We start from the raw sequence: 21,555 nt of genomic DNA, 5'->3' as shown, positions 1-21,555 counted from the left end.
GGTGTTGCTGACCCAACATGTAGGGGTCATTCATTTTTACAGGATATGACCCAAGCCTTGAAAGAAGAACACCCACATTTATTAAACATTTATTGGCTGCGAGCCAAGTGGCCGTGTCAGTGGCATCCGAGATCCAAACAAGTTGTTTTTGTGCATTAAAATCTCATTTGAAAAGATGTATTCATGTCATAAATGTGCCACACGCATTTGGCTTTTTCTCCATACGGATGAGCGTAACACCCACATAGTAAAAAATAAAAGGGGGTTTCTTGAAATCCTCTATTGCACTTCCTTTAATCATCTCCCAGTAACAATGTTTACTTTTGGAGTTTCACCTACGTGATAGGACTTGGCAAAGTCTGCTCTGGAAAAATAAAAAGTAATAATACAAAATACACATTTAGAAAAACAAACAAATGTTTGTCGCCGTGCGCTCAGACAATGTTACTCGTGTGTCACTTCCTGCAGTACTTGCGGGAAATGGAACACTGACTGATTTCTTGATCGATTAATCGTGAACATTAACGATTGATTAACCCCTTGATGCCTGATTTGAGATTTTTCAAATATATGTACAGCCAAAGCATTGGATAAAGACCTAAGTACATTGCAAATACCTGTAATGTACAAAATTAAATTTCAAAATCCTAAATTTAAAAAAAAATCTATAAAGTATAAGGAAAAAGATAATTTATTACTAAATTCCTCCTTTTTAACATATATAATTGTCTATATTTTAGTTTTTATAACTTTTTCTTATGACATTTTCTTTTTAAATCTCATGATTTTTCAGCTCTAATTTTCAATTGAACTTTTTATATGAAATATTCTCGATGAACGCATTGGCTTCCAATGACAACAACAGACCGTGCGGTCGATTGGTCGCCAGTCTTTTGGTCGCCGGTCTTTTGGTCGCCCGGACCGGCGACAAAACAAGGTAAAACAACACGGTCTACGCATCAATAAAAGCCAACAATGGCCATGAGCAGTTTCACTGAGCTGACGTGTGAGTGTAGAAGAGTTTGCATGTACATGCGTTGTCCCTTTAAGAAGCTACGTTAGTCAGGGTCTAAACTAATAACTTAACCTAATAATTACTTGGGCATTAAGTATGACTAAATAGTAATTCGCAGTTTGTATTTAGGGAATTTGAGCAACGATTTAAATGGTAATCATCAATAACCTTCCGGGCGACCAAAAGACCGGAGACCAAAAGATCGGCAACCAAAAGACCGGCGACCAATCGACCTTGTACCCAACAGACACCCAATCAATTTTGACAGGGAAAGACGGATTGGACGTCTCGGGCCGGCAATGGCAGCCAATGAGTGATCATTTGATGTCTATTTGTTGACTGCAAAATCAGGCATTAAGGGCCAACAATCACTTTTGCAAAATCGATCAATTCCTCTAGGTGTCAAAATGGCTGCTCGCTAAGTCTAACCGGCTACAGAGCGACACGACACGCGTGCGGAGCAAATGACACACAAAGCGTCAAGCCGGCCGGCCGGTCTGGCGGGGATTCTAGTCCTTTTGCCCGGCCGTTACTTGACGGCGACTACGGCCGTGTTGCGGATGGACTCCATGACGGCGGCCAGACGGCTGCACAGGTCGTGGGCCTGGTTGACGTGTACCTTAGGCGGGTCCTTGAGGACCGCCGTCTCGGCCGAGCAGTCTAGGACGCGCGGGAGGAACTGGCCCAGTTTCAGCTGCAGCGAGTCTGCGAGAAATAACGTTCCGTCATCTTCTAAGAGAGTCCGCAAAGTCAAAGGATATTCCTTTTTTTGTATTATTCTATTTTGTCGCCATCGACAACGGCTCAAGTAAAACAGTAGAACGAAAACTACTGTCTTAACATTGTTTTAACTTTAGCATTTTCCTGTCTGATTTTTAAAAATCTGCTAAAAAAAGGAACATCCTCCACAAAATGGTCCAAAATGAGAAATATGGGATCTTACCATCCAAGTCCTGCCCAAGACAGCAACACCACTGACTGCGGATGTTCTCCATGGTGTCGCGGTCCTCCTGCGACAGCGGAGGCGTCTCGCGGCTCATCAAATGCAGGCAAGGGATGACCACCTCGTCCATGATGGCCACGCCCTCCTCCACCTTGCTCTCATCGCCGCTGGCGAAGAGCCGCGTGGCGCTTTCGTTCAGCGCCTGCGGGCAGGAAGCGGCTATTTTAGGACCTCCACCTGCTCTTCAAAAGGAAGTCATGAAAAGCGCCCTCACCGTCAAACACTTCCTCCTGTAAAGTGCCACGAGAGACGCGTCCACGCCACGCTTCTCTCCGCTCCTGAGCAGGGCGGCGTTGGCGTCGTAGGCGTGGGCCAGGTAGGTCAGAGCCTCGCGGATTCTGCCAGGGAATTGAAAAAGCGGCAGTTTAGGAAGGTTTACGCGCAGACGATGCGCTAACACTTACTTCCCGTTTTGGTACTGCTCCAGTCCGGTCAGCAGGTAGACAAAGACAGTCCTGAATGTTCTGTAGTCTTCGTGCCACTGCTGTGGAATGTCCCATCACAAAATGATCATTTGTGCATTCACCACAGACAAAACATCAAAATGATGAATTACTGCTTCAGTGCGATCAATATATAACTATTCTAAAAAAACACAAGTAATCGTATGTACTACATAGTGATGATTAACTACAGGATGACAAACTAATACATGATCAAATTAAACTATTCTGAAAGTCAAATAATTTAGATGGAAATAAGGTCCAAGTCCTCTGTTTTGAGCCTTTTACTAGTAAATATTCAGTTATTTATTGAAATGTATTTACCAAAAAATAAAGGAAAATAATAATTTTATGTATGTAAATGGGGAAAACAATAATGTGAAAATTTTAATTGTTGATATATATTGTAAATAAGAAAAGGAAATGCTTTGGGTTTTATATATTTATCTTTTAAATTTGAAAAAATGGGCTGATCTTAGCGATTTATCGAAAATAATGCATTTGCAAAGATTTACTTTGGAAAGCAACATTCATACTCTTTTCTCTGCGCATAATTTTGGTTCCTCTATGAATTTCCATCTAAATTGTCCCACAGAGAGTCGTAACAACTAGTGAGTGACTCACATGATTGAATCCACCATCAGAATAATTGTGACAGCCCTAATGTCATCATAATTAGCATCACCCCATTCACCTAACGAGGATTTTGGGTTCCCTACGCCAGCCAATGAGTTCTCTCGGTCTATATCAATTGTTAGTACCAGGTACTCATCCATGTCCATGTCCTCTGGTTTGATGAGGCGCAACTTGGCTCGGGCTTCCCTCATGATGCTGATGGCTCTGCAAGACCAAGAAAAATGCTCACATTGAAAGATGGCGGTGACCAAAAAAGTCCAAGGTGGTCACGGGGAGGTCTGACGTCACCTTTCATCAAAACTGAGGTTGCGGTCGGTGAACTGCTCCAGCAACGTCCGCTCGATGACGCGTTTGGGCGCTTTGTTCTGGAAGAAGTAAACCAGCGCGTGCTGCAGTCGCGCGTCCTCCCTCGGCGTGGTCTCCTCTTGGGAAAGCTCGTACAAGCGCGAGTATTCTTCGTGGAAGGCCTGGTAGAGGAATTTTGATCCAAAATCAAATTTATTTGACGTTACCGCCATCCTAAAATATGAGTAACATTTCTGAATTGGTCTGTTCAATACGGTAACTTGATAATAGGAATGAATTGGCAGAGAATGAAAAAAAAAAAAGAAATCGGACCTTGATGAGGCCGGCTTCGGGACCCTCGGAGTCGATCGCTTGTCTGGCTTTTGCTATGGCGAGAATGATGCCTTGCATGGCTGGCGTCAACATCATCTGTCAAAAAGTGATTGTACGATTATACGGAATGGATTTCCACAGGGGCGTCCATTTTGAAGGTCACTCACCTCTTCATTGTACCCGTCAGCATCCGCCCTCACCATGATCCTGCCCACGTTGGGGATCTCCACTTCGGACACCTCGTTCTCAGCGCGCCGCCTTCTGGGGGGTTCCCGCCGCTCCTCGCCGTCTCCATCCTCTTCCTGCCGAGGCGGATCCTCGGGGGTGGCCTCGGCGTCACCCGTAACTTCTCCTTGCCCCGCCTCTTCTTCCTCCTTCACATTTGCATCTTCTTTCTCTCCCACCGGGGGGTCTGAAGGCAGCTGGTTGCTGCCGGGCTCAACTTCGGGAGCGGCAACCTGACAGGCCAGACAACCGTGACAAACGTCAGTCATGCAGTACTATAGAAAATTAAAGTGAAATGCAATTTTTTTAGATTTTGCTAGTTTTTGAGCCATTAATGATTATTTATCAGCACCCACAACGACTGACTAATTTTCATTTGAATTTTACAGTATGGGGTCATATTCCGTCTAAGGTGGAATATGGGAAGCGAAAGACATTTCTGGAATGTCATGCCATGTCCTTCAACACGTCCTTGACACAAGCATGCAAACTGGAATGTTGAGAGCGAGGCACCGTATGTACGCGCATATTTTCTTGGATCAACCAGCGGCAAGCCCACCTGACTCTGAGGCTCCATCTCAGCCGCGGGGGTGTCGGAACACTCGTCAGGTTGCGGGGAGTCACTGGTGGCGGGCTCGTCGTCGTCTTCCTGGAACTCAGAACTCTGAGGTGGGAGTGGTACCTCGGATTCTTTTCAAAGGGAGAAGAAAGAAACAATTATTTTCATAATTCAGGACCACGTCTACCATCGTCAATGACCCAGAAAGAGTTTTAAGACGCAAGACCGTCATATTGCTCATAAGCGGACCTTCTGCTGCTTCTTGGGCATCCGGTTCTGGATCAATCTGGTCCTCGGTCGGAGCTTCTGAAGAATCAGCGGGCCGGGCCGGCTCCTCGGTCTCTTGCGACGAGTCGAGCTGAGCCCCGTGGTCCGCGCCGGGGTCACCCGGCTCGACCGTGGCCTCACCCTGAGGCTTCGCCGCCTGGCAGAGTTGCTCCTCCCACTCGCTGAGCTCCTGCTGGAACCAGCCGTTGTCCTGTTGCACGTAGCGTCTCAGAACGGGCGGCAGCGAGTCCACGCCGCGGAGCACCTGGCCCGTTTCCTTGTCTGTATGTTCTTGGGCGAAAAGCAGCCAATTAATTTCACCAGTTTGAACCTTTAAATTTCATAATATTTTTCTATCTTAATGGTCATTGTTTCTTACCTGCAATAAGGTGGGGTAGCCGGTCATCAATGTACATGAGACAATAGGCGCTGGCATTGGTCACGCCCCCAAAAGAGTCTCGCTCTAGCTCCTCCCACGAAGACTCGGTGACACTGGTGTCATTGTACTTCATCCAGCGCCGGTGGGCGTGGTCATAAATGTAAGCCCAGTAGTGGCCCGCCGACGCTTGGCCCTCGTGGACCAGCACCGCGTGGAGTCTGTAGGGCACCTAAACAAGGGCAAAGATTCTGATCCTTTTGAAAATGACGTGATCGGGACATCTCCACCAGGGGCTGCTGGGAACATTACCTGGCAGAGACTGTTGTCTGAGTACACGCCCTCTAGCGTCCCGCTGAGTCGCTCAATGTCTCTCTTCAGCTCTGAGGCGGCGAAATGACACCAACGCGGAGGAAGTATAAATCCAAATGACTGATGACAATAAGCCCTGGCAAAAATGTCCGGCATGTACCGTCCATATCGTTTTCCACTTCGGTCCTCCATCGCTGAAGGCAGCCCTTGACAAAGTGAAGCTCCTCCTCGGTCACGCCGCGTGGGGACGGGTCGGCCGAACGATCGGCGGGGTGTCGGCGCTGGGTGAAAGGCTGGCAGTTTGATACCAGGTCGTCGTCGTCCTCTGGATCTGCTGGATCTCTAACGTGGAGAAAGAGATTTTACATACATCAGGATATAGTCGATTATACTATTAAAGAGAAAAACATGGCATTTCTAGTGTATTTTTTTGGATTAAAAGTCACACCAGCCAAAGAATATACAACCAAAAGGGGAAAAAATATGTAGGTCACACTGGAGAAGTCACATTTTTGAAAGGGCATTTTTTTTTGTATTAAAAAGGTTAGCATGATCATTTTTTCAAGTAACAATAGCTTTAAAAAAACAACATAAAAAGGCAGTGGTTAGAGAAAGAAAAAAGAACTCAAGTTCAACTTGAGTATTAATCGCAAGCCTAGCTAAACTGTGAATAAAAGTGTGACTTATAGTCCGGAAAATACGGTAAATGTAAAAATAAGCAATGGATGCTCATGTTTGAGTGCCACTGATGGCATCCAATTCATTTTGGGTGAATAAATGCTGCTATTCTAGTGGAGAATTTTGTTCTCTTTGAATATTTTGGTTGTTTTATCTGTGTGTAACAAAATACTAGATTCTCCATCCATTCTTTTTCTAATCGATTTGGAGTTAAGATCTCTCCAAACTCACCCATCCTCTTGACTGGTGGTCTTGCTGAGCGGGGGGCAAGGAGGAGTGGGTGAAGGAGAAGAAGCCACTCGGGCGTCATCGGTAGGGGAAACTGTGGGGGGCTTGCTGGTGGCAAACTCCAAGACAAACTGCAGCATGTCAGCCAGAGGGTACTTGCTTGGCCCTGAGCCGTAATTTTTATAGCTGGAGAACAACACAAGTTTGGGTTATCGTGCTGCATAGTAGAGATTTGAGGTGCAGGATTTTGTTTTCTATACCATTCCAGTTTTTGTTGAAGATATGCAAGCTGCTCTTTCATTTTTTTCACTTCTCCTCTCCTTTCATGTGTACATGTCAAATTTTTATGAAGGTACCTGAAAAGAAAAATATGATTACATAACTGCATAAAAACATCACATTTTAGGCATTAGAATGGATAAAAAATATCCCTTTAGTTTTTGGGAAAAACTTTAAATAAAAAATAAATAAAATAAAAACAGTCCTAAAACTAATTTTCTTTTGTTTGGTCCAAGATTTTCAGTCATTTTTTTAGTCACTATATACCATTCAAGTTAAACCCAATAGATGGCAGTGTCATCTACAAAATGCAGTTCTTAACCACTGCAGTGAGGAAAGTTGATGGGATGAAGAAATTATTAAATGTAGCTCAACTTTAAGGAGGCAGTACTCTAATGTAAACTAAATTAAAGGCACATATTAAGGATTTTTCAGTTTTTCAATGTGGGTACCTGTCCATATGCATAATTTGTGGAAACTCTAGTTTCTTGTGGATCTTCTCAGGCCGGCCCAGCTGTGTGTTGAACTCAAACCGGGAAAGTTCAAATGTCAAAACAGGTGGCAACTTTTTGAACCATCTCTGCAACAACAACAAACTACTCATTTTCCAACGATATAACATCCAATAAAACCCCTTTCCCCGAGCCAAACGCATGATCCCAAAACCAAGGAACGCTCCACACCTCTCGGCCGGATGGAGCGCCGTGTTCAGCGTGGAGCGACTCGATGTCCCTCTCCACCATGGCGCCTTCCAGGCACTCGTCCAGGTTGTTGAAGCCATTCACTTGCAAAGGGTACTGTCCAAACTGCTCAATGTTATACAAAATTTCACCTGAGTAGACACAGGTACAAAGTATGAGCTTCGTGTATTGTGCACCTTTGTATACCTGAAATGTCCACATACCTTCTTGCTTCCTCTCCGTCACAAAAGTCCCATAAAAAAGTTGGACCATGGGGTTGTTTTGTTTTTCCGTTGATTTGCTAAAAGCAAAACACATTGTTATTAATAATATAATCATGAATTTTGAATAACGCGGCCACTGCAAATTCGTCCTTCCCAATCCAAATGGATTGGACATGAGCATTCTTTCATTGTCAATAGCAACCAATGAGTTAACTTAATGAATCCAGTTAAGTTAAATTCATACAAAGCAAAACCTTGCAACTAATCAGTCACATATCATGCTAACGAGTAGTTGGCAATATCAGTAATTGCCTGTCAAAGATCCTATTTTCATGCTGGCCTCATTTTACAGAAGATATATTAATTGACATTTGTTGATTAAGGAGTAAATCTACCAAGTTTCTTCTTTTTACTTCTGATATTGTCTGCGTTAATTGTTTTAAGAATACGTGTCACATTTATATATCATAGACGTTCACAACAGTACCGTATTTTCACGACTATAAGGCGAACTTAAAAGTCTTAAATGTTCTCCAAAATAGACAGGGTGCCTTATAATCCAGTGGGCTTTATATATGGAAAAAATAAATACATAAATCATTCATTGAGGGTGCGCCTTATAGTCGTGAAAATACGGTACATTGAAATTAATGTTCCAACGCATAAAAAATAGGGATTATGTGCATAACATTGCGATAATTGTAATTCATTGCAAGAACTTTGTGTGATTAATTATGAGTTAAAAAGTTTAGAGTTGCCCAGTCCTAATTATGTTTGCATCCAAGCAATGGGTAGAGTGTACGTATTCCATTGTTTGTGTTCAAATACTATGTTGACATTGCAGATTTTTAACCATAGTGTTTGGGACTGGACGGTGACCCTAACAATAAAAAATGAGATTGGGCTTACTCTCCATTGGCAGCCAGTTGAAAAGCATCTTCTAGCCAGTCAAGCAACTTATGGGAGAATTCACTCACATCCTGAAAGCGTATAAAAGAAAAGTTATGAGTATTAAGAGGTCCTTCAAATACTTCACTCACTGCTGGTATACTTTATACTGTACCTGCTGGGCCTCGTTGGTCCTAAAAGCCTCTCGCAGGAGCTCCACTGCAGCAGAGGGGTCCACAAACCTGCGTGTGGATCCCACCATGAGGGCAAAGAGGCAGCGCAGCTCTTGCATGAAAGCGATGTTCCTCTTGTCCTGTCCGCATAACGTCAGGCTCACATTTTCACAACAACTTCCTTCGGTTCTTGACAAATTCAACTCACCGCATGGCTCTTACACCTGTCCAGGATTTGCTCTGACAGGCGGTAGTTGAGTACTAGCTTTTTAAACACCGGCAGGTGGAACAGCGACTGCAAACGGAAGACCCAAGTCGTAAAACTACATTTTTTTGCCTCCCATGGGTAACACCAGACCATTTGTAATCATCTAAAAGGCACATGTATGCAATAAGGTACCCAGGCGCCATGTGTGTTGCTGTGAAGGAAAAATTAGTCTTAGGCGTCATGATGACGCGTCGCCATCCAAGCACTCAAGAGTCTCCTGATAATATTTGAGTGGGAAACTCAGTGGAGCCTGAGCTGATCGTTACAGTCAGGGCAGATAACCAAAGTGAGTCATGTGGTCATTTTGGCTCTCCGATTTGATAGCGTAATTACATTTTTGGAGATCATATTCACCTCTGTTGAACCGACAACATTTATTTTGTTGGCAACAAAAAAAGTGTATCGTATGAGCGCCATTTAGACTTGAACTCCACCGGATCATTTTACCATGGCTAATCGCGTTAGAAAATGCCAGTGCACGATAGAGGCTTCATGTTGAGTCGTTACGGTGCTGGAGCTTCTTCGTACCTGGATCACGGCGCTGAACCAGCACGTGTTGCCCACGTTGCGAATGCCCACGGGCCAGTCGTCCTTGCGGATCCAGTCTGCGGGGCTGTTCATGTCGTTCTGGGCCTCGCAACGCTTCCTCTTGCTCCTCGCTGTGTTCTCCTCAGCGCTGGCCTCCAGAGCCCTGGTGGAAGAACATCCATCCAAAAAGGATAGAAATAATTTACATTTAAAAAAAATCTATTTAAATCACTGATTGACAACAAAAGTCGTCCAATTCATTCAAACTGTGAAAAGTGGCTGTGCATGCTAACGTCTCAGTACCATGGACAGCGCTAGATGTCCAATCCAAGGATTGAACGCCAACTGCAGCTACTGGGTTAAAGGAGTGCCCGTAAAAGTCTAAATGAGTGCTGTTCTTTTATTGTCCTCATCATTTTAAATGCTTTCCCACTTTAGGCGATTACAAAAGCCCTCGTTAATAATGTAAGACTAATAACCCTAACACAGAGTTTATATGGACTTGATCAGGCTGAGTTGATCATTTGGGGGGATGAAAAATAAGCAAAAACTTGGTACCGGTGGAATTCTCGTTCCTCTTCCTGAGCCTTGTGGGACTCCTGCAAGCTCAGCTCGATGGCCGTTTGGAGTTCATCGTGAACGGCTAAAATCAAATGGCGAAAAATACAAAAATAAACGTTTTTCTTTTTTCTATTCCACATCAATTTGGAACAAGTTTGGGAAAATACTTTTTTGTCCCTTCCAGGTCCCCGCCGACTCTTGTGATCCTCCGGCATCCTCAACCTCCGCTGGCTGGCTCGTCAGAAGTCCGACGGCGTGACCCACGTCGCCGCGGCTGGCCTGCAAGAGAAGATCGGTAGACTTAATTCTAGTCACGTCGGCTTGATGATTTGAATTGAAAACACCCCAAAATGGGACTTTGTCTTACTTTTAATGCTCTGCAGAGAATCTGTGGATCCTGGATGCCGGTGATCTCCCTCAGCTGGTTGATCAGCATCTCAGTCTACTCAGGACAAAACAACAACAGTTAGGTTTTTATTTTTAGTTTAGTCCAGGGCTAATCAGCTAAAATTGGGGAGAGAAAAAAAAATGAAAAGGGTATATTTCAAGAAAATTTCTTGCTTGTGTTTATACATTAACAGATCCGAAAGAGTTGGGAAAAAGATCGTTTTTTAAATAGATTTATATTGGTTGTGTAGTATAAGTCATTGGCTGCTATTGACAGTGATATACGTTCAATTCATTTTCAATGGGAAGGCTGTCAGCAAAAAAAAAGGATATTCCAGAAATGTCTTCTAATAAGAACAACTCATAGCTCAAAACAGAAACTCCAACAGTTATCAATGGAAACGGCTATTTGCATTAATTGACTGATCAACTCATTTCCAACACTTATGAATGAGAACTAATAAAAGCTATGTACACACAACCCCCCTGTTCAAAGGCCTCTTTGGTTTCCCCCCGACCATAACACATGTGTTTGGAAAATTTTGTTTTGGTGACTGAGTGGAAACTGGACCCCCTCAAAGAAATGGAATACTCCCCGTTTATATGATTGAGGGAATAAAAGTGCCTCAATATTTCATAAAGGATAAACATTTCGATGGCTGAATCAACCTTAAATAACCAGGACTGCTTTGGTCTTCCTTACACAATCAGGACACATGCGTAACATGACCGAGCCTCATGTGAGGCAAACGGGCGCCTGAAATGCCAACATGCCAACCTCTCATTGTCACAGTAGGCCAAGATGGCGAGTGGGTCATGAGCGCCCCGAGAATACGGTCATTGTCCTAAAAAATAGCGGCAGAAAAGCCATTCTTTGCCATCTTTAGCAAGGCCGACACGTTAAAGAATAACAAACAAAGGGTCGAGCCTCTTTTCACCTTGTGGACACAAAGCATTTAAATCTGAACTAGAGCCTGCTAAGTGAGACGTGCTATATAAAGCCTGTCGCTGCAATAGCAGGTGGATAGATGCATCACACACACACACTGCAAGCCAAGAGCAGGAGCGGCAGACTTATATGGCGACTGGGGGTATATCTGAGACCCCCTTGGTTAGCCTCTATTTTAAGCAGCTGACACGGATAGGAAAGGCTTCTGTTTATCATTCTGCTCAGCATGCCACCACACTCCGTCACAAAGCCACTGTGACTCCCCTCACTGCTTTATAACCACACACAAACACACACACACCAACAAGTAGGCCAATTTTGATAACTGTTTACCAACTTTAAACATTGTAACAGACATCCATGTTGAAAAATACTGGCAGACAGACTATCCAGGGGCTTCCAAACAAGAGTGAAAACATTTTTCAAAAGGATTTGTTGACTTGGAGAAGTTCATATTATACGATTTTGTGGCAAGGATAACGCTTAACAAAAAAAAACACCTCTAAAGAGATAAAAATAAACTTCCTCTAGGATAAAAGGTTAATCATCATATCCTTTTAACATGTATAATTTCATGTACATTATGGCTAACATTACATTTTACACAAGAGTTAAATTCACTGCTATTGACAGGGATAAATATTAAATATGTCTGAACTGGGATTGGTAGCATCGAAACATCAGGTTTCAGGGCCAGTAATGGCGATTAGTGTCCAATCCATTTGGACTGGGAGGGATGGCGTTCAATTTAAAGGATAAAAAATAATGTCTTTCTTTAGTTTGAGTGTTGTCAATTGGAATATGGCAAAGTAACGGTGTGGTTGATGAAAAAAAATGATTTTGAAAGCAACTCGTTGGTCGATCACCATCAAGGGCAGCCAAGGAGTTTTTTTTTTTTTTTAAATTGTGAGCTGTCTGTCTGATACAGAAAAAAAGGTCAACTCTTAAACGCCTCATATTTTTTAATAGATCTTAGTCAGACAGTCACACAATGCAACAAAAGGGTTAGTGTTTGTTATTAGTTAGTTTTCATGCTGGCATTTCATCAATTGGCGCTCACCGAGTTGGCTGAATTTTCTCCATTTTCGCTCTCTTCGGCTCCCATGACAAAAGCCAAGGCCAATTTTGTCCTGTTTTTCAAATTTCAGCCCCGAGAGCAGAGTCACTGCCACTCACTCCATCCGTCACCCGCAAAGAGCCGAGAGGGACGCGCGCATTCTCGCCAACTCAGTGACCGGCGTGCGCGCATCCGTGACATGATTGACGGTAGGGAGTGTGTGAGTGTGTGTGTGTGTGGGAGGGGGTCTCACTAGTTGACGATTGGACACAAATGTTATGATGTTAGAGGAATACATTATTTCCTCCCAACATTTGATTGAAGATAATGAAGTTATTCTCAAATTCACTGCCAGCCTTCCAGGTTAAAATACATTGGACGTCTATGCGAATGCAAAACACCGAATCACGTTTCTGGAAATTAATCCAAACCGCACAAGTTTTCCTGTTGACAAATTTTTTTTGTTACAATAATACGATTACGGCAGGTCAGCGGACGAGTGGTAAGCGTGTCAGACTCTTAGTTCTGGGGTCAAGGGTTCGATCCTAGGTGGGTTCTCACTGTGTGGAGTTTGCATGTGCTCTCTAGGCTTTCATGGGCTTTATCCGGGTACTCCAGTTTCCTTCCAGATCCCCAAAACATGCAGGTTAGGCTGGGTGAACGCTCTAAATTGTCCCTAGGTGTGAGTGACTGGTTGTTTGGTGGTTCCCATAGCTAGCTGGGATAGGCTCCAGCACCCCCCGTGACCCTTCTGAGGATAAGCATTTCAGTTAATAAATGAATGAATAATACTATTACAATTTTAGTATCCTGTGATGGAAACTTTGATGGCCATCATCCCCAGTGTATTGCAATTTTGTGTGGTCGGTGTCAGCTTACTCAGTAGGCTAAGATCAATATCAGTGAAAGCAAAGGAAAAAAAATGTCCACACTAACCGGGTCTGGGCTTTGTGTCTTCACCTCGTGCATCCGTATCCGACAGACGTGAGGATATTTTGGCATCAACTAAAAAAAAGAAGAATTTAAGCAGGATGTTTGTCATTTGGTTGCTGCTTTTGACAGGTAAGAGACTATTTTTTTAATTAAAATAAAACTATTTAGCTGTCAGACAGTCTACTGATATTAGAGCATAGACAAACTGATACGGCAAAATACAGAACATTTTTGGGGGGATATTCTTGTAGGCCACATGGCTGACAGTCTCCCAGAGAAGCCGAAAAGATCGGCGTTGAATCAGCTGACGAGAATGCTATTAAGGAAATATGACTGTGGCGTTCGCCCCGTTTGCAACTGGACCACTTCCACCACCGTCTATGTCGATTTTATACTACAGTCGGTTCTTGATGTGGTAAATACAAGCCTTTGTGTGTCATGTTTTGTTGTTTTTGGGTGGATGACTGTGTTTTTCCTTGTGTGTGCTGTCCTCGTCATTATGAATGTGTCCCACCTGCTTTGTCATATGTATTTAAACCCCGTGTTGTTGTCAGTGTGTGTGGGATTATTGCTTTGTTTTGGTCATGTCGGTATGCGTATGTGTCATCCATCTGTTTGAACTCTACAAAAATGTTCTGCCTTTGTTTTAGGATTCAAAAACTCAAAGTATAACCACAAGTATTTGGTACCGACAGGTAAGAACACTAACAATGTTGCCATCATATTTTTCGCATAAATATTGTCAGAAATGTCCATTTGGTTGTTCAGATTTGGACGGATGAGTTCCTGATGTGGGACCCGGACGAATTCGACGGGATCAATGAGATATCTCTGTCATCAGACGCCATCTGGATTCCTGATATTGTTGTCAATGAATTGTAGGTCTTCATTTGCAGAGTATTCATTTAGTCTATGCCAATGATCCATTATAGCTTTGATTTAAATGACTGCAATACACGTGTGCAGCGGTCCATAAAGGTCTTTAAGGGTGCAAGTTACAGCTTATGGTATCATAATACCGTGTTGCTACTTGTACTGTATGACAAACATTAGTCACTTGGCAAAATGGATCCGTAGTTGCATAAGTAAGCGGATCAAAATTCTGGCCTGGTGTCATTTAACCATTTTTACGGCTTTGCTTCCAGCGTGGACGAGGGGAGATCCCCGCCCATCCCGTACGTTTACGTCAACTCGTCAGGCTGCGTGAAGAACTATCGGCCCATGCAGGTGGTGCTGGCCTGCGGTCTGGACGTGTACGCCTTTCCCTTCGACAAGCAGAATTGCAGCCTCACCTTCCGCAGCTGGCTCCACTCAGGTGGGCTTTCATTTCCAAAGGGATTGGGGAATAGAATGAATGAAAATGCCAATGAAATGGCACAAGGTCGAGCGCAGACGAGCGCGGACGTCGATACTGATGTACTAATCGTTTGGGTTCACTCCAGCTGACGGCGATAGATCCATCCGTTGGGTCAATTTACATGATTTCATTGGCATAGAAGTAAAAAAAAGCAAATAAGGATATAAAATGTTTCATTATTTTATAGTGTGGGATTGATGGTCTTCCTTTCCTTCATTGCTTTCCCTCCTCCTCTTCTTCAGTGAGGGAAATCGACCTGGCCGTGTGGCGAAGCGCCCAGGCCATCGCTAACGATCAGAAGGAGTTCATGAATGACGGAGAGTGGGAACTGCTGTCCATACCGTCACGCTACTGGCGCCTACAGCGGGACGATGGAGACTACGCCCATGTCGGCTTCAATGTATGTCAAGTGAGAAACGGATTTTACTGCAAATGCTCGGGGCGGGAATCATCGAACAACTCAAATTTTCTCACAAGGACTGATATTGTACAAAGAAATAATACGAATTGACTTGGCGAATTTGTTCCAGAAACGTCCAACGCATCCCTCCAATTCACCGAAATGTATTCTTCCCCCGCAGAGAGTGCATACAGAGCAACTGTTTAAGTAAAACGATTGCTTGTGACCTTCATGGATTGGTCAAGCGGGTTAATGCCAAATGATGAGATTGGGGGTGTTTGTGGGTGGCGAAGAGAGGAAGAAGAGAGGCTCTGATAGACAGGGAAAGGCCGAGTGACCATAATGAGACTGTCTTAGTGGCTTACTGGTCAATGGACGTCTTGTTAGCGGCGAGGCAAATGGCTGCATAGCTCTTTTGCAGGTGGAGCGTTGGGATGGCTGCCATTCATGCGGAAGAGGGCCGGGGGGTGTTGGGGGTGGGGGGCAAAGGACTGTTTGATGAAGCTTCATGGATCACGGAGGATCATTAAATAACGTGTTTTATTCTAATAAAGAATTACGTGCAAGTGATTGGACGCCCATTTGACCTCTATCCAAAAACACATTGAGATTTATTATTAAGATTTGTTGTCTGCACATTTAACTTCCATCAATAGTTATGGACGTTGATCTATAAAGGACTGGTATGGATGAGACTTGTCAAATGGCTTCTGGCACTAAAATACGTACAAATGCTGCACAATATTTTCTATTCAAGATCGGGTTTCCAACCGTTACACCTGTTACAAAAAGTAATACTTGTTGCCCAATTGTGTGGCATTCAATCAGCCTTCTGTTGTGAAAATGAGTTTATTACTAGTAGATGTCCAATCGATTTGAAATGGGAGGGTGCACTGGCAGCCACTGAGTAAATAATCAATGCTTTGACATTCACAAAACCATCTTATAAAAATCAGTTAAGGAATAAGCTGGTTATTATTTAATTTAAATGTCAACACATCGATTTTGATGGTAACGTTTCTCCTACTGACATGCCCGTGTGAGACCATTTCGGTAGAGGCGATGAAGGGTCTTTTCATGCTTCTGCCTTGAATTGAAATGAGTTTATCACCCGTAGACCTCCATCCGTTTGAAGTGGGGGGGTGGCGGCGAGTGAACTTTCATTCATCCCCTGCCAACCTTCCCACTTCAAATGGATCTCTAGCTTTGTCAATGGCTGCTAATGAGCTAAGCAGTGCCTGACCAAGTCATGATAGAAGTGACTTTACATTAACGGAAGTAATTCAGTATTACTATTGGAATTGGGACCCCCAAAAATAACACTAAAGTACACTTTGTGACCCAGGTATTGATCCGAAGGCGCCCAGTGTTGTACGTGGTGGGCCTCCTGATCCCCAGCGTTTTCCTGATGATTGTGGACGTGACGAGCTTTTACCTCCCCATCGACAGCGGCACCCGTATCGGCTTCAAGATCAGCACGCTACTGGGCTACACTCTTTTCAGAGTCAACCTGATGGACGAGCTGCCCACCACCGCCATCACCACCCCGCTCATAGGTAGGGAAAAGGACGACGGTGTTGCCTTGCCTGCTCCATCACCCCCATTACTCACGCTTAAGATGGCTCCATTGTCTGTAAGGTGTATTCTTTGCCGTGTGTATGGCGCTGCTCATGCTCAGCCTGATCAAGTCCATCTTGGTGGTGAAGCTCCTCCATCACAGCGAAAGGGAGGTCCGGGAAATGTCCGTGTCGGCCTCTCTTTTGGACCAGTACCGCCTCGCCGAGAGCACCTCGGCCTCCACCGGAACGCTTGAGAATCTTCAAGAATCTGAAAGTATGGATTTCGTGAAAAAAATGAGATGTTCTTGTCTCAAAAACCATACTTCTCACCTTTCTTGATCTGGTACCCAGATATGGATTTGGAGATGGACCTGGAATCGCCTGCTAGCATCCAGGAAAATCCTTCCAGTCTGGAGTGGCTCCTCAAGGAGTTGGTTTCCCTCCGTCTGGCCTTTTCCCAGGAGGAGGGCGAGTCTTCGGCTCAGGCTGAATGGCTGGCACTCTGCTCAAAGCTCGACCGCTTCCTCTTCCGCCTCTACCTGATTGTTCTGGCCGCGTATGCCGGGACACTGCTGCTGTTCTGGGCCAGATGGAGCTTTGCCTGATGGCTTTCTTGCCCATTCTGTAACACTTCTTAGAAAGCATTCAAGATAAAAACCAAAAAGAACATGAATGAAAAGACATTTTGTAAAGATCTTCAGTATTTATACATCAATATCCCCAGAACACCGGAATATCCTCAACAATTTGCTTCGCTATGCCACCTACTTGTAATCTGCCCCAGCATTGAACCATTTGCAAGCCTAAATAAAACATTACTGTCATTGCCTATTTGCCTGAGTTTCCTTACACTCCGTTGTAATACAACTATGCAAGCACGAGACGAGGAATAAAGAGACACCACAAGAGAAAATTCGTTATAATGATTTCCCAGCAGTGGAAATGTACTTAGCGATACGACGTAATGAGACGACACTCAGGGGAGTGAGCGGAGGGCTGCTCTGATCGCGCTCATACTTTCTTCCTACTGCCACAAAACAGATCAATAAAAGCCATCGGGAGCTCGGCGACGGCTGCGTCTCGACTCCCCGGTGGCTTCCTAATAGTCTGGATGAGAATATCAAAAGTGCGCCGTAGAAACCTGCCCGCGGAAGGGTCTTTATTAATGTAATTTTCTCACTATCTGCAAACCTCCTTTGCAAGTGGATCAGATGACATGAGGATTATGTAATAGATCTGAAGACCGCCCGTGTGAAGTCATGGATTTGCTATTAGTTGACTAGCCGACAAGCACTTTAGATGGATATCATTCAATTATCCCCGTAGAAAATCACTCATATGGAAAAGATAGCACATACATGTTTAGTTTTAAAACAAATGTTTTCCCAATTAAAAAAAAACAACAACATTGGAAACAGGGCCTTTAAAGACCTGCGTTTACAGTCCTTGACACTTGGATTTTACCAATGGTTGATGGAACAGATTTCAGATGTTACCATGGAAAAATTCTCGCCAGCTTTGCACTACAGTCGGTCACTATTCCTGAAACGCAATCTGGTCGCTCACTCACTTTAGCGCTTCTTCAGTTGCACTTTAGCTCATCGTATGAACGTGGGAGTGGCCTCTCGCTGGATCACCTCACCCCTGCGAGCCAGGAAACACTAACAAGGAGCAGAGGACTCAGATCAACTGTCACAATGAGACCACCGCCATCATTCTGGACTATGCTGCCTCTTCTCTTGGTTATTCTGGACACAGCAAGAGCTTGCACAGGTATTTTAAAAAAATATATTACTGTTTGCAAGGCTAAGTCTCAATTTTCCTTGAAACTGTATATTGAACCCTTTCCTATTCTTAAAAAAATCAGTGAAGAAACTGAATGGCAACACGAACCGATTCTCCAATGCAACATTGGTGCGTCTTTCCGAGTTTTTGAGTGCGGGCTACAAAAAAGGGGTGCGACCGGTGAAAGATTGGCGGACGTCAACACTGGTGGCCATCGACCTGATGGTTTACTCCATCCTCAACGTGGTATTTATCCGTCGCAATATACTGTCTAAAGTACTCTCTGTTAAATTGTGTTGTATGCCAAAGGTTTCATTTTAAAGATACGCTCGCTCTTTTGGTGAACGATTCAACAGGATGAGAAGAACCAGGTTTTGACCACATATGTGTGGTACAGACAGGTGAAGTAACAAACTGCAGTGTTGTCACAGATATTTGTGTAATTCAAACTAAGTTCTTCCATTCTTGAACATTCAAGTCATGGACAGACGAATTCCTCGTCTGGAATCCCGAAGACTTTGACGAGGTCAAACAGGTTTCTCTACCGACCGCCAACGTGTGGGTGCCAGACATCCTCATTAACGAGTTGTAAGACTGACACCCGTCGACTGTTCCAATTTTGCCGGCATATTTGTTGAAATTTGTGACACCCGTTGCCGTAACAGCGTCGACGTGGGCAAGTCCCCTGACATACCGTACGTCTACGTGACCCACGAGGGGCTGGTGCGCAACTACAAACCAATCCAGGTGGTCACCGCCTGCACGCTGAACATCTACAACTTCCCCTTCGACGTCCAGAAATGCAGCCTGACCTTCCAGAGCTGGCTCCACACAAGTACGACCACACGTTTGAATCACCTGAAAAGTACAGCACATTCACAGTCAATCCAAATCTTTCAAATCATTCTATATCGGCACGTTCCGTTTCCGAGAAAGGTCGCCTGCCACGATTTCCAGTTAATAAACACCCCGGTTGGAAGAACACTCCAGGGCCTTTCAAGATTCCTCGGTTGGGGCTAGGTGGTGTTTTTTTCCGCCCCTGCTGGGACTTGTGCTCAGAAAGCAGACGCCTCACTGAAGGGCCGAGCGGTTGCCATGACGGTTGCACGCCGCTCCTGATATTGTGTTCGATCGGCAGTTGACGACATCAACATCACGTTGATGCGCAGTCCCGAGGAGCTGAGGGAGGACAAGAGCGTCTTCATGAACCAAGGAGAGTGGGAACTGCTGCACGTTCTGTCCAACTACAAAATCTTCAGCGTGGATAATGATGACTACTACGCTGAGATGAAGTTTCATGTGAGTTGATCATCTTGCATGATTGCCGAAATATTTAACATTCCTCTCAAGGCTGCGCATTCCTATTTTGTGCCTCACAAAATAGTTCTATAATTCAACACCATATTTTAGAATAGAATTTCTTCTTTCACTGCAAAGAGAGAAAAAAATCCCTATCTGTCAGTTATCAGCCATGGAACATTAGTTGATGACATAATGCGGAATTTCTATGGGTGCCTCCTGACGCTGACCTGGATCTTTTTAGAGGGCTAGTTGTATAAATATAAAGATGAAAACGCAGTGCTAATGTTGCCGATTTGTGAACAGGTGGTGATCCGTAGGCGCCCGTTATTCTACACGGTCAACTTGTTGCTGCCCAGCATCTTCTTAATGGTCATGGACATCGTGGGCTTCTTTTTACCACCCGACAGCGGAGAGAGAGTTTCCTTCAAGATCACCTTGCTGCTGGGATACTCGGTCTTCCTCATCATTGTCTCCGACACCCTGCCCGCCACGGCCATTGGAACGCCGCTAATTGGTGACAAGTCCGCGTGGTCCCGCATCGCATTCGTTTTACCGACTCGTTCCTCCGATCTGGCACCTAGGCGTCTATTTCGTGGTGTGCATGGCGCTCCTGGTGATAAGCCTGACGGAAACGGTGCTGATCGTGCGACTGGTCCACAAGCAGGACCTTCAGCCTCCTGTTCCTCACTGGTTGAGGTACCTGGTTCTGGAGAGAGCCCCAGCTCTGTTCTGCATCCACAAGAAGCACCGACTGTGCTCCAGGCTGTCCTCCCAGGCCTCCGATATGGATGACTACAAGGACAACAATTATGGAGCTGGTGAGCTTTTTGGCCGTACAAAGGATGTGAAAGACTTTTTTTTATCATGATACACTGGTATACAAGGTCACCATTTTCAGCCTTTTCAAGTCCTGTGGTTCTGTGTACATTTTTCCAAACTCTAAATTCACAGTGTAGCTGTGTCCGATTATTCCCTCGTGGTCCCTGATGAAAAATGTAATAAACGAGGATACTCATCAAAAGTAGTGAAGTGTAGAGTTGCGTAGATTGTCGGCATTTTGGAATAGAAAATATCTATCTTAGTTGTGAATTTTCTTTTGTTTGTTCTCTACAAATCAAACCAAATACACATTTTTTTCTTTTGCAATTATCATGAAATATCTGGATTTGTGCTTGCACTCTTTAAGGCAAAATATGCAGTCGGGTTTAACAAACAAAAGTAGAAGGATTTCGATGTGGTCCTTGAATCCTTTGATTTTTCTGAGTGTCCCTTTGAGAGAAACGTTTGCACACCCGTTTCATCTCTTTTAGCCCAGTGTACCCTTCACCACACTTGCGAGATCGACCGTCAGCACGAGAGGGAAGCGGCCCTGCTGACCCGGGCCCCGACCCCCTCCAGAGACCGGTCGCCGCCCGTGGTGAGCAATATCTTACGGGAGGTGACGGCTATCCGCACCTTTCTAGAGAAGCGGGACCGTGGCAACGAAGTGGCCAAGGAATGGCTGCAGGTGGGCTACGTTCTGGACGTGCTACTCTTTAGGGTCTACTTGGTGGCCGTGGTGGCCTACAGCATCACGCTGGGCACGCTCTGGTCCGTCTGGCAGGTGGCCTGACCCCGTGATGCTGCGCTAGCTATGGAACCGGTGGAGAAGAAAAAAATGACAAGGCACTTGGCCAAACTTGAGAAAAACTTACATGAGAACACCAGGTAGAGAAGCCAATGAGTTGGTATCCAAGAGGGTCAGAAACAAATGATCCATGTCACTCCTGACTGGTCTTCGTAAATACCTGAAATGGTATGCACACACTGCACAGCATACATATTTACACGTTACTTTGGTAGTTTAAAAAAAGATAATGTACTAT

The 21,555-nt window shown here is 44.5% G+C and overlaps 3 protein-coding genes across 3 annotated transcripts; 2 read left to right on the top strand and 1 right to left on the bottom strand.

The window, feature by feature from the left end:
• Positions 1-88: 88 nt before the first annotated feature.
• usp28 (ubiquitin specific peptidase 28) lies at positions 89-17,009 on the bottom strand. Its single transcript, XM_077592779.1, has 28 exons — positions 16,934-17,009; positions 16,656-16,871; positions 13,291-13,359; positions 10,329-10,403; positions 10,129-10,240; positions 9,959-10,043; positions 9,401-9,563; positions 8,813-8,899; positions 8,607-8,744; positions 8,453-8,523; positions 7,544-7,620; positions 7,323-7,471; positions 7,092-7,219; positions 6,621-6,716; positions 6,364-6,546; positions 5,615-5,796; positions 5,455-5,525; positions 5,146-5,374; positions 4,749-5,057; positions 4,500-4,630; positions 3,883-4,173; positions 3,716-3,811; positions 3,386-3,564; positions 3,223-3,301; positions 2,423-2,502; positions 2,233-2,356; positions 1,959-2,160; positions 89-1,720 (listed from the first exon to the last, which is right to left on the bottom strand). The coding sequence occupies exons 3-28, from the start codon at positions 13,354-13,356 to the stop codon at positions 1,545-1,547; spliced, it is 3,579 nt and encodes a 1,192-aa protein (XP_077448905.1). The 5' UTR covers positions 13,357-13,359; positions 16,656-16,871; positions 16,934-17,009; the 3' UTR covers positions 89-1,544.
• Positions 13,544-17,208, top strand: htr3b (5-hydroxytryptamine (serotonin) receptor 3B). The gene is made up of 8 exons (XM_077593067.1): positions 13,544-13,702; positions 13,938-13,982; positions 14,056-14,165; positions 14,433-14,602; positions 14,887-15,044; positions 16,390-16,600; positions 16,683-16,888; positions 16,954-17,208. The coding sequence occupies exons 1-8, from the start codon at positions 13,544-13,546 to the stop codon at positions 17,206-17,208; spliced, it is 1,314 nt and encodes a 437-aa protein (XP_077449193.1).
• Positions 17,209-18,300: 1,092 nt separating this feature from the next.
• htr3a (5-hydroxytryptamine (serotonin) receptor 3A) lies at positions 18,301-21,302 on the top strand. The gene is made up of 9 exons (XM_077592555.1): positions 18,301-18,376; positions 18,471-18,634; positions 18,745-18,789; positions 18,867-18,976; positions 19,054-19,223; positions 19,527-19,687; positions 19,994-20,204; positions 20,272-20,508; positions 21,001-21,302. Exons 1-9 carry the CDS (start codon positions 18,301-18,303, stop codon positions 21,300-21,302), a joined length of 1,476 nt encoding a protein of 491 aa, XP_077448681.1.
• The last annotated feature ends 253 nt before the right edge of the window (positions 21,303-21,555 follow it).

The sequence above is a fragment of the Stigmatopora argus genome, chromosome 22, assembly GCF_051989625.1.
Source record: "Stigmatopora argus isolate UIUO_Sarg chromosome 22, RoL_Sarg_1.0, whole genome shotgun sequence".
Classification (NCBI taxonomy): domain Eukaryota; kingdom Metazoa; phylum Chordata; class Actinopteri; order Syngnathiformes; family Syngnathidae; genus Stigmatopora; species Stigmatopora argus.
The sequence above is the reverse complement of the archived record's forward strand: the minus strand, read 5'-3'. Positions and strand labels throughout refer to the sequence as shown.